Here is a 12,999-nt window from a genome sequence, read left to right on the forward strand (position 1 = left end):
CTCACACCAAGCACCACTCTCCTCTCCTCTCCTCAACTCAAAACCAAAACAGATGGTGGAAAAGCAGCACATCTGTCCGGTCGCTCTGCAACAATAGATCGCATCGAGCTGGAGTGGAGCCTGGTCATGTCCGCGCACGAGAGCTGCTAGAGATCCGGTGTGTTTTCTGGCTTCGCCTTTCACAACGGCTGCCGAGGGAGGACCGCGCGTCTGTCTGGGTTCTCCAACGAGCGGAGAAGATGGCCGCCATTAAGATTTTAACCAGCGCGGGGCTTTTCTTGGCGTTTTGCGCTCTGGTCTTGTTGGTTATGGCCATCTGCACCGATTACTGGTACGAGACGGATGCTCGGCGGCATCGCGAGCGCTGTAAGAACTACGCAAACAAGCGTAACGATCCCGGATACATTTACATCTCAAATCACAACTTGCCTCTCCAGATGCCTCCAAAGGGCTATGAGAGGAAAGCGACAGAGGCGCGCGTGAAGCGGCACGCTCCGGCTTCGGCGACGGCCATGGAGTCTCACTGTAGCCGCCAGTTCAATTCCACTATCTCCGGTCTGTGGAGAAAGTGCCACCGCGAGGGCTTTGACCTGGAGACCGAGGATCTCATTTACAAAGGTGAGCTGCTTTCTGTTTTGAGGTGCTTTGTCAGTCACTCGTTTTGTTTTGAAGCGAACGGATGTGTGCATGTTCATCCAGGGGTAAATTCCCCACGACTGTTATCAATGCACTTGGCCATTGGGTTAGGTTGGTTCTTTCTGTTTTCGCCATGCCTACATGGCATTAACCTCCGCTTAGTGGCATTTCCTTTTTTTAAATTATGTTATGAAGTTTAGTTGGAAAGCGATGTCAATAGTAAACTGGTAAAGTGGAAGGCCTGATCAGATCAATGTCGCTATCCGAGGTGCTGAATTCAGTCTACCTGTGTCCTGTGTGAAGACGGCCAGATCGTTGCTTATATACCACTAAAAGGTGCACTTACGGTGCACTTAATTCTGCATTGCTACATAAAGGCATTAATGGATCGATGACTAATAAGAATGTGTGAGATGATTAAAAAAAAACTATTTAGAAGAGACATGGAAACCTGAATGTTGTTTACATCGCATTGATTTGGCAGAGTTATTACTTAAAAAAAAAAAATAATAATAATATATATATTAAAAGAAAATTTGGTTTGCAGTCTCTTAAATTACACCACCTAGATGGTTTTGACTAAGCTCCACAAAAAAATAAAATATATCTAAATAAAACAACTTTTTAATATATTTTGGAATGGCATATCTGAACAAAATGAGGGTTTGCAGATCTTTATTGTTCTCTCTTTTAAAATGTGCTCTGTCATGAAGTAGGCAGTTTATTAAAGGCATTTTATTTATGTTTTAAGTGTTTATTGGATCACTGTTTTCACTGTTTATTTTATTCCTACCAAAAAGCACCAAGGAGCATACCTGATTTTTGTTGTTCTTGTTGTTTGTTTTTTGAAAGAGCATCTTGTCTTTGACTCTGGGATGACAATGGAAAAGTTTAAGGCTGCTCTGATGCTGAATCATTTACACAGACCCAAAGCAACACCAAATGTGCTATGTAATGTATGTTTTCTAAATGTCATGTAATCAAAATGCTTAAGGTTGACGATAAGAAAAAAAGTATTCAAGGAAGGACAGTGAAATGCACTGTTCAAATGTGAAATATAAATGTAGTATCAGCGAAATATGAGTATTGGTTTTTGTAAAACAAATTATGACCTACTCAGATAATACTAAAATAAGGAATGTCTAGACTATACTGTTTATCAGATAACATTATCCGTAAGATGATTAGACTTGAGCAAAATGATCATATTTTACTTACCCTCATCATATGAATACTGATCTCATATATAAGAGGCTTACAGCACTCGTCTCTACCATTTGGTACAGTATTATTTGATAAATATTGCATTCCACATTATGTTCAGGCCTTAAATATTAAGTGTGAGCTTTTACAGCAGCCATTTCTCTTGCTGGGTTGCAAAGAGAAGCAATGCTGCTCACTTGACCATATCTTCATCAATAATTTGTTCATTGATTTTCCCAGGTCACCTAAGTGGCTCTGGAGATGTCATGAATGATGAAGTAGTGACGGTGTGCCAGTTAGACTGTGAGCCAACACCCAGGAATACATTGCTTCTAGATTTATAGTCCAGTGTATTCACCAACCCTGCATTATCAGCACAGTAATCTTTGTGTTCACATAAAGCAGCCAGGACGTTGTTCTTGATCATCCCAAATGAATATATTTGGTCCTAAATATAAACACTGTACAAAATATATGTTTACTTGTCCTAATGTTTAAAAATAATAACAATAACACTGAGAACTGTAAATCCACCAAAGCACATTGACAGTGATCCTCAGAGAACTGGAACAGTTCAGACTAAATCCAAGGAATATTGAACGCCATGTGTCCACTTATCCTAATTTAAAATGCTTTAAACATATCAAAATGCTTTAAATATCTGAATGAGACTAAATGTTAAGTATCTTTGGAGAGTAATTTATCACAATAGAAGCATCAACATCAGTAAAATGAGCTGCAAATTTTTTTTTTTTTTTTACTGATCTGCAGGGTATTCTTTTCTTCTGCAGAATATGAATTTTCTTTTCTTTTAACTTTAGTTCAGTTAATTGGAAGTCTCTTTGTAGTTTCCATCAAATCACAGGTATTCTTTTGTTTTTCATTGTTTTCACAAATAAGAGTGAAAATACATGCTTTTTCTTCTGCAGAGGATGAACAGTTGAATGTGCAAAGTGTCTTTGTGACAGATTCCCAGTCTTTGATGTGTCTGTTTGTGATTATGACATAGCTGACATATTGTGAAGCTGTCACAATATATTTGACACACAGATATGATAAACATGACACAACTTCTCAGCTCGCACAGGGTCTCTGTACAGATCACTTCACCACAGATATGTACAGCAACAAACTCAATGCCTTTTGCGCCTTTGAGTCTTTATAAAAAATACTTCAACAAATCAATTTAACACAGTCCAGTTTCTGTAAAAACTGTAATTAAATGGCGGCTCATCCTTTTCGTTATCCTTGACCTCTCCTCTCTTGTTTTGTCTAACTCAGCGGTTGACCCGGCATGCTTCTAATGACAGAGAATCCAGTAAACCAGTTTTACACACACAAGTGCAGCATTTGTGCTTTATATTCTGTGGCAAATAAATCATTTTTAAACTAGGCTTTTTGATGTAGCAGGATGTGGTCATGCTCTCATGGATTATATGAGAACCAATTTGTTGTGTTTTAGTCATTCACTTGACTTAATATTGCTGAAAGCAAGTTTCTGCATCATCAAATCTCTTAGAAGAATATGATTGCTATTAGTGAAGTCTAAAGTGATTAATATCATCCTAGATTAGCACCCAGCAGAGGTTTCATAATATCCTTCACGTTGCACTTATATACTATACAGGTACATCTAAAAAAAAAATTTAATATTGTGAAAAACTTTTTTGTAACTTATTTCAAAAAGTGAAACTTTCATATATATTTTACATTTATAACATGTAAAGTAAGACATTTCAAACGTTTTTTTTGTTTTAATTTTGATGATTTGAGCTTACAGCTCATGAAAGTCAAAATCCAGTATCTCAATATATTAGAATATTTATATTTGTATTTATATACCCTCCACAAAGAGGGTAAGTCACAGAGGGTCATTACTGAAAGGTGTGGCTGTTTACAGAGTGCGTATCAAAGCATATTAAATGCAAAGTTGACTGGAAGGAAGAAATTGGGTAGGAAAAGGTGCACAAGCAACAGGGATGACCGCAAGCTTGAGAATACTGTCAAGCAAAGCTGATTCAAACACTTGGGCGAGTTTCACAAGGAGAGTCACCAAGCTCAGATGTCTTCAGGAAAGGGCTACCAAGCCACTTCTGAAACAGAAACAACGTCAGAAGCATCTTACCTGGCTAAGGAGAAAAAGAACTGGACTGTTGCTCAGTGGTTCAAAGCCCTCTTTTCAGATAAATTTAAATTTTGAATTTCATTTGTAAATCAATGTCTGGAGGAAGACTGGAGAGGCACAGTCTGCTTGAAGCTGCAAGTGTGAAGTTTCCGAAGACAGCGATGATTTGGGGTGCGGTGACGTCTGCTGGTGTTGGTCCATGGTCCAGAGTCAATGCAGCCGTCTACCAGGAGATTTTGGAGCACTTTATGGAATCTATGGTATATTTTCAAGAGAAACATGAGAAACAGTCGATCCAACAATACAGACGAGCTGAAGGCTCAATAGTGCCTCAGCAGAGCCACAGACTGATCGCTTCCATGCCACATCTCACTGATGCTGGAATTTGTGCTAAAGGAGCCCCGACAAAGTATTGAGTGCATAAATTAACATACTTTAAAGAACTTGAACTTTTCTGTTTTGCGAATCCTTTTTTTGATTGATCTTAGGAAATATTCTAATATTTTGATATACTGGATTTTGACTTTCATCAGCTGTAAGCTCAAATGAAAAACAAAATGTTTTTTTTAAATGTCTTACTTTACATGTAATGAATCTAAAATATATATGTAAGTTTAACTTTTTGAAATAAGTAACCAAACAAATGCAGTTTTTCACGATATTCTAATTTTTTAAAATGTACCTGTACAGTACATGTTGGAGTTTTTGTCTGGAGACCTATCGAGACCACTTTTATGTGGGTCTTGTTACTCAGTGTCCTGGTCTGGATCAGGGTCTTGGCTTATTGTCTCAGACAAAACCACATGGTCTCAGTCTATTTTCAGAAAAGGCTGTGTGTCAGCCGCTAAAATGTGAAATCCTTTTGACTTAATTGTCATAGTAGATTTTTACAAATATGATGCAATCACTTTTTTTATCACTTGTTTTTTTCTGTAAAATCTATAGGTTTGTTTACAAAACATGTTCATGTTCTATTCAATTAAACTTTTGCTTTTGAAGGAGCAGTTCGAAGTACTAATAATTCAAAATTATAAGGTAGAAAACTCAACTGACCATGCTAACCTTTATGTGACATTTCACATTATAATACTCATATTAATTTTGAGAAATGCTATGGGAAACTTGCTTGGGTTTAATGTATATTGCTGACATTCATTTTACATTTTCAGGCTGTTTGAGTAGATTTACTGGAAATATGTATAGTTAACACTTTTCTGTGTGCTCCAAAGCTTACTTCCAATTTTAAGTTCAGTCAACAAATTAGGTTTTACAGTGGCAGTGACAATGTATAGACAATTTGAAAGTATTCAAAATAAAAGTTTATTGTTGGGAATCAATGGAAGCTCATTTCTACTAAAAATAAAAAAATATATAGAAGTAACTGCAAATTTTTATCGCATAATTCAGACTTTGTTTCTTGCAATTCTGAGAAAAAAAGTCAGAATTGTATTATATACATTTAGAATTCTGACCTTTTTCCCTTGCAATTCCAAGTTCAAGTCTCACAATTCTTAGTTCAGACTTTTTCCACCGTGAAATAAAAAATAAAAAAGGTAATTGCAACTTTTTACTTGCAGTTGTGTGTTTATATCTTACAAATCATACTTTACTTAAGTTAACATCTTGCAATTCTGACTTTATATCTCTGATTATATAAAAAAATTAATCTGAAAAAAGTCTGAATTGCATTATATATACTCAGAATCACAAGAAAAAGTTGTGATTGTGATTTTTATTCCATGGCAGAAAAGGGCTTCCATAGGAATCTGAAATAAATGTTGGCTGAGAAAGTTTCCCTTGTCACCAAAGAGGCAATCACAACTATATACTGCAACACAGCTACAACATTGAGCGATATAGAGGCATCCAAACAGAAACCCACTCCACGTCTTTCATCACCATCACCTAGTCGAACAACTGGAAGAGTGTCAAACCATACCACGCACGTTGCAGCACTTATGAATAGAACATGAATGCCTGCTCTGATTTATGCAAATCAATCCCAGACCAAATCATCAGCTGGATGAAAGCTAAAAATAATGTTGATGTGGGGGAGAAGAACACAAAGGTTACCTTGAAAAACCCCGCGTAGCCTGTGGCGATTGAAATGTATTTGTTATGCAAGTCATTGCAACATGCTATCTGATTTACATTTGAGGTTTCTCTGATAAAGATTTGAATTTTTACCCGATTAAGCCCCTTTTATGTCCAGAGGGAGGAAATCTTATGAAAGAAAATGACTGTAGACTGTTTCCAACTTCATGTAGTGCAAGTTAATTATTCTGAGTTTTACACTCGCCTGTTCAGGATTCATACAATTCTCAACAGTGAGGAAGGCAATCAGCACTAGACACACACAACACACTCACACTTATGTCATTCATGATAATGCAGAATCTTACAGTGCCAACCAAGTGCTTGTCTTTAATAAAAATACTATGTAATGTTATACTGTTAGGGAATTGCTATCTTAACTTTCTACTGATGCATGACAGTTTTTATTTTATTTATTTTTTTTATAAACAAACATAACTCTTCCCTTTAAAAATAGTAGTTTTGCAGTCATTTTGCCAAATACTGAGAGATTTCTAGACAGTATTAAAGGTTTATATGAAGTAGGTTTGTTTTTACAGCCTGGTGCTCTAATTTTACATGAAAATGAAATCAATATGAAATGCAACTCTGACATTTATGACCCTGTGCATTTGATCATATGCACCTAATTGCTCTCCAGGAAATAGATTAATTAAAGTGAATACAAGCATGGGCCTCTTGTGGCATTTTGTGATCACAACAGACCTGCTGTTCCTCAGGAGATTAAAGCCTCGGACGGATTTGCTTTTCCTAATCAGTCCCTGTTAATGTCATTAAAGAGTATAATCCTGTACAATTGATGCTTGAGTCATTGTTTTGTTCAAATAGGGTTGATTCAGAGATGCACACCTGTGAAGTATCATTACACCTCTTCAATCCTGCCTCGAAACCTTCCTGTCAACATCACCAAGACCATCCGGCAAGATGAGTGGCATGCCCTGCGTGAGTCTGACTGTCTCTTCTTTACATGTCTTGGGGTTTGAGCCGTTCATTATTGCATAAACAATTGTGTCTGTGATGTGCTTGTTCCATTGCAATATTTATGAAACGCACTTCTTTTCTTAGAGAAGATTGTAATTGATCCTTTCCTAGTTGTAGGAATTATTTTGGTAAAATATGATAGTTCTGCACGTGACCCTACAGAGGACAAACCTTGTGTCGAATGGATGAATGATACTATTGTAACCCTCCTATACTTGACATTTAATATATACACTTTCAGTCACTGCCTAAACAAGATTCATTTTCACCAAAAAGGTCAAACATTTTATACTACCCGGTAGCCTGTACTGACAAACATACAGAATACCCACTGATGAGAATATTTGATTAATTGATAATGATTCAAATGACAGTAAAGACGTTTATAAAGTTACAGAAGTTTTTTTTTTTTTTTGTAAATGTTATTTCGAACTTCCTGTTCGTCCAGAATCCTTAAAAATGTCATCAAAAATTAATCCGTTTCCACAAAAAAATTTTAATTAGCACAATTGTTTCAATATTGATAATAAGAAATGTTATTTTTGAATGGTACTGATTATAGTGAATAGACAAATTACTTCCTAACACTTTATTTTAAGGTGTCCTTGTTACACGTTACATGTGTTCACTATTAGAATACCAATAAATTATGCATAATTACATGCAAGTAACACTACACCAAACCCAAATCCTAACCCTACTCAAGTATGTGTAGTTAATTAATATTACTCAGCACTTAAATGTCTAATTACACTGTAACAAGACACCTTAAAACAAAGTGTAACCAATTATTCTGTTCAAGATTATGTATTATAATGTGTACAAGAAGTAAAATGCACAGAAAACAGATATTTTATCACTGATTATTATTTCCCTACCCCTTTTTCAAATCAATATTTTTTCTGGCCCTGTGTGGCCAAAAATTATGTGCATTAAAATGTGCTTTTTTATTTATTTATTTTATAAGGTAGAATAGCCGTACAGTGGTATTTGTTTCATTCCTGCCTTTGTAGTAATGTGAAATTAAAAAATAAAAAACCTTGATGAATAAAAGAAAAGCATTGAGAATACAAACGTAAATATTTAACATGCAATAGAAGTCATCACCTGGATGCTTACAAACCCTGAATTGTAACAAACGGGGCTTAATGTTGGTGTTTTGTGCTGCAGATCTGCGGAGGATGACAGCAGGTTTTGTGGGCATGGCTGTCTCTATCATCTTTTTTGGCTGGATCGTCGGAGTTCTTGGATGCTGTCAACAACATGATCTCATGCAATATGTAGCTGGACTACTCTTCCTCATGGGCGGTAAGAGACAGTGTGTGCTTGTGCGCATGTGTGAGAGAGAAAGAAGTAACTTGACTGCTCAATTTTGTCGCCATCTAGTGGCTGTTTTGTTTTGTTTTTCATTCAACGAGGTGCTTTGAAAATAGATCAAAAGCTTTGCGTCCTATATTTGTGATCTAAAAGGAAAGGGTGTTTCATGAATGTTTGATGATACATCCCGAGTAATTTCCCCTCTGACAGGAACCTGCTGTATTATCTCCCTTTGTACGTGTGTGGCGGGCATTAACTTCGAGTTGTCACGTTACCCACGTTACCTGTACGGCCTTCCGGAGGACATCAGTCATGGGTATGGGTGGTCCATGTTCTGTGCCTGGGGCGGACTGGGTCTCACCCTGCTGGCCGGTTTCTTATGCACGCTGGCCCCTTCTTTAAGCAGCCCCTTGGTCCGTACCACAGTCCACAAATCCAGGCACGAAAATGGGACTGTGTGATCAGAGACTTCTGGAGCAACACTGCAGCAACGTTTTTACAACATGTATACAGCGTCTACATAAGGACAAAGCATCTGGCTTATTCATCATCATGCAGTATATCGACTGGATCATTTCTCTTTCCATATTCATATGACTCCAGTGGCTCTCGGGTTCTTGTTGATCACCGTTGTCAACACTTACTTTAACTTGTGTACACCGTCCATTTGTTTAAAAGGTTAAAGTCTGTAAATGGCCTGAACTTTGCTGATAAAGTCAAACGGAGACTCAAGCACAGACCACCGAGCATCTTCCACCATCTCACATGTTTCACTCTGGTTCTTTGTGGCACAAAATAAAAAAAACAATGAAAATATTCACTGCTCTGTTTCATGACGGAGAAGCGAGCTGGAGGCAACTCCAGCCTTCTCTCTTCTCTCCAAGAGGATAAAATGGTGCTCTCTTTTAAAAATCACACAACTGCACTGAAATCTTTTCAAAGACATTAAGAGGACAAATAAATCCACAGTTTTTCTTATAGCTGACTGACGGTGTGGAGGATTGTGAGTCCGGAATGAAGAGGGGAGCAATGGGAAGGAGTGATAAAAGTATTTCTGTCGTTCAAGCTTTGAGAAGCACATTTCCCAAGGCCTCAAAGAGTCTGTATGTGTAAAAATACTTTGTTTTGTCTAGAGTTCAGGTCTATTTGTGTGAAATTCTGCTTGGGATACAAATGGAGCCTTTTCACTCTTTGTTATGATTGTAACGATCGGTGACATGGCTAGCTGTTTTGAAGAATCTGACCAAATTTATTACTAAATAGCATGTGAATTACCAACGTAATGAAAATGTTTGTGGTGGTATTTCTGAAGATCATGTCTCATGAAGCCTTATTTCTGTTATGAGCACAACATGATTAGAATCAGAGTTATACGAGAACTCAGCACCTTCCAACCACAACTGAATGTTGCTGAATAGCAGCTCGGGCTGCACATGCAAGATTTTGAAGGAAAATCAGTGTTGTTTAGCCACAAAACGTGAAGATACAGAATTGAAATCAAGATGATGGATTGCAGGTAGAGTGTTTGATATACAGTACAGTACATGACACGCAACAAGCTATAATGTTTACATCATGTAATCTTTGTACTTGGATGACTCCAACCAAACAATATTTTTAAAATCCCAACAGGCCTGGAGGTTTTATTCTAGTAATAATCTAAAATCTTTTTTTAAGTGAGTGTTTCCACATTATCATGAACAATTCATATCGATTCTTCTCTCACCAATGGATATTATTTATTGAGGATGCTACTGTGAAAAGCACAGTTACCATAAATCATTTACCAACTCATTTAATACCATAAATCATTTACCAACCAATGTCTTTGCCAAATGTACATTCATAGTCTCATAGACCTCCACAGAACCCAAATCAATTCTTTAGCACAATGTACTGATGTTGATATTTACAGTGGGATGAAACGCAATAGATAATATAAGACTTTAAGGATGGCAAATACCGTGGATGTATTCCGAGTGCACAGTTTGGGAAATAGGAATGTGTTTGTAAATTGTCATTTGAGGGAAAGTCATTTTTAGGGTAAAGCTTACAGCTGATTGGCACAAACATTTATGTCATAGACATAAATGAACAAAGCCAAAAGAACAAATCCCTTTAGGTAGATAGGAGAGTGTTGTATTGAGTGTCACCTTTCTGATGAACTGCAGATCAGGTATTAACTGAAAATATAGTGGCAAAGAAGTAATAAACACCACTTGAGAAAAGTTTTGTATTAAACGTCTGAAAATGTGAATGTTTTGGACAGGATTTAAAACAAGAGCACAAGAACAATGTGGGAAAAAAGCTTTTCTAATAAAAGCAGGTTCAGGTGTTTTGTCACTTATGGGGAGATATGAGAGACATTTGTACAAAAGCTGCCATTTTCTTTGGCAGTTGAAGTAGCACCACTTTTTTATTTATTTTTGGGTATGAACTATTTTTACTGGTTCATTTCATAATTACAGCTGGAGAAAACAAGTATCATTGTCTCGCATGCCATCATATTGATTAATTTCAGTGTATTTAGATTGTAATTTTTTTTAAATGACTTTTATTTTATGAAATAAAATGTTAGTAGCATTTCATCACAAAGTACTTTTCATTAGTTTTTTTTTATTAAAATAGTTTTGAATGTTATAGCCCACCTGAGTTTCAGTTTGACTTGATTGCTGCTAAATGAGCGAAGTACATACTTGGTGTAAAAATGTACAATAATAATTAACCTGAGTATATGAATGGAAGCAAATGAGGCAGGTGGGTCATGTTTAATACAATTTCTATACTGCATATCTATATGTTCACAGTATTCCAGACAAATTTCTACATAAAGGCAATGAAGTAATGCCACAAGGTACACTGCATTTCGTTGCCCTGTACCTTACATGTGCAATGACAATAAAGTTGAATCTAATCTAATCTAATCTAATCTAACATGTCCTGAAATACAGTTAATCAGTTGAAATGGGGCACCACCGTCCTAGAGGATCTTTGTGGAACATGTTCACTTTAAACCCTCATTCAGAATACACTACAAAAATGTTTTTGTAAAGTCAATCAATCAGCATACAACACCCATAAATCAGAATTAAAGGTTACAATAGAATAAAAAGAAAGTAAATCAATATTGGCTTCCCAGTAAATGATTCAACAGAGTCCATTATGTTTTTAAAATTTAACATAAGAAATAAAAGACACAGGGAGATGAATTATTAATATCTGTAAACAAAACCCAGGAGATACTGTATGAGATACCCTATATAAAAAAAAAAGCATATGGGTCAATATTATTTTGTGTCAGGCGAGATTTTACATCAAATGGTGACCCAACACATTATCAAAATTTTATATCATACAAAAGTAAAAATAAACTTAATGTATTAATATAATCATGCACTGTATAGATTCATCAGCATGCAACATGAACATGCCTTGGACTGAATATGTAAGCAATTTTATTAATATGTAAGCAATTTTCTTTCAGCTTGCATAGTTTTTTGTTTTCTTCCTTTTTTCACTTTTTTTCAAAAGCATTTTCATCCTCTCTATATTTTTTTTTGAGTCACTACTCAAAAGATTGAAGACCACTGCCCTGAATAAAGATAAATTGTAAAAAAAAAAAAAAAGATCAAGCCACCTGGGCTGCTTCCCTCTTAGAAAAAAAAAGCCTACTGTTGATTTAACAGAAGTAGCATTTACTGTGTCACATTACTTCTTGAAGCGGGAATAAGTACCCACGACCAGATAACTGTCCCGGGACAGCTCTCTCTTGACTGGGGACCTGCCGTAAGGCTTGCAGGTTTTGATTCCAGGCCGAGCGATTTCAGTCATCTTACAGGGGTCATGCTTTGACAAGTAAGTACCAAAGGTCTCCCATCCACCCCCAACACGAACCATGGCATGTTTATCATTCAGCATCTGTAAAAGCGAGAAAGCACGAGAAATGTTCTCCATTACAGCTCAAATCAAGTACTGTCACAGAAACATTTTCTTATGAACTTATACGATTTATTTTGATAAAATACATCATGGAATATAATTGCATATAGGTATAACAGAGAAATTATAGCTACAATTAGCTTCAAGCTACACATGAAAATTAATGAGATTAATACAACACTTTAACTTAAATGTTACTATTAATCACCACTGAGTGTTTGTCATAACTTCTGACTGCGATCCAATGTGGATTTTGGTCAAATGATGTGGCAGAAATATATTGTTAGTAACATTTTAGTAGAATTTTATGGGGAAGATATGCAGCTTGTGTGGAGCGTGAAAGAAAAGTAATGTAACTAGTAGTGTAACTAATTACTGTTGCCAGAAAGTAAGAAGCAATAATATTACTTTTGAAAGTAGTAACGAGTAATATATCAAATGTTTTGAGTAACTAGCCCAACACTGAAAATCACAAATGCAAAAAAAAAGTGCTCACAAGTGATGTTTACCTTTTTTTTTTACTGAGTGTCTATTTACATTAAGTGCAAATAGCCGTCTTGTTGGCAAAGGCTATTTACACTAACTCCACCCACCAACGCGTGATTGGGTTAGTCAACAACAAAACAGACAATAATTTTGTGTCAGTTTTAATGGCGGAGATGGTAAATCGTGTGCTTTTTGACGCCATTGACCCGAGTTCGAAC

At 36.2% G+C, this 12,999-nt stretch overlaps 2 protein-coding genes across 2 annotated transcripts in view; one reads left to right on the forward strand and one right to left on the reverse strand.

The window, feature by feature from the left end:
- LOC306876488 (transmembrane protein 178B-like) lies at nucleotides 1-11,278 on the forward strand. The gene is made up of 4 exons (XM_079427699.1): nucleotides 1-618; nucleotides 6,887-7,000; nucleotides 8,210-8,347; nucleotides 8,567-11,278. The coding sequence occupies exons 1-4, from the start codon at nucleotides 240-242 to the stop codon at nucleotides 8,815-8,817; spliced, it is 882 nt and encodes a 293-aa protein (XP_079283825.1). The 5' UTR covers nucleotides 1-239; the 3' UTR covers nucleotides 8,818-11,278.
- LOC306876480 (growth arrest-specific protein 2-like) overlaps nucleotides 10,902-12,999 on the reverse strand; it is a 24,302-nt gene continuing 22,204 nt past the window's right edge. The window contains exon 8 of the mRNA XM_079427688.1: nucleotides 10,902-12,274. Within this exon, the coding sequence (XP_079283814.1) occupies nucleotides 12,065-12,274 (210 nt within the window). The 3' untranslated portion in view covers nucleotides 10,902-12,064. The remainder of the gene's footprint in view (nucleotides 12,275-12,999) is intronic.

Source organism: Barbus barbus (genome assembly GCF_936440315.1).
Source record: "Barbus barbus genome assembly, chromosome: 1".
NCBI classification, from domain to species: Eukaryota; Metazoa; Chordata; class Actinopteri; order Cypriniformes; family Cyprinidae; genus Barbus; species Barbus barbus.

Excerpts from the sequence above, each read along its gene's own strand:
- LOC306876488 (XM_079427699.1), top strand. The coding sequence starts at position 240 with ATGGCCGCCATTAAGATTTTAACCAGCGCGGGGCTTTTCTTGGCGTTT. Across the intron at positions 619-6,886 it reads CGAGGATCTCATTTACAAAG|GGTTGATTCAGAGATGCACA; the intron begins GTGAGCTGCTTT and ends TTGTTCAAATAG. Across the intron at positions 7,001-8,209 it reads AGATGAGTGGCATGCCCTGC|ATCTGCGGAGGATGACAGCA; the intron begins GTGAGTCTGACT and ends TTTGTGCTGCAG.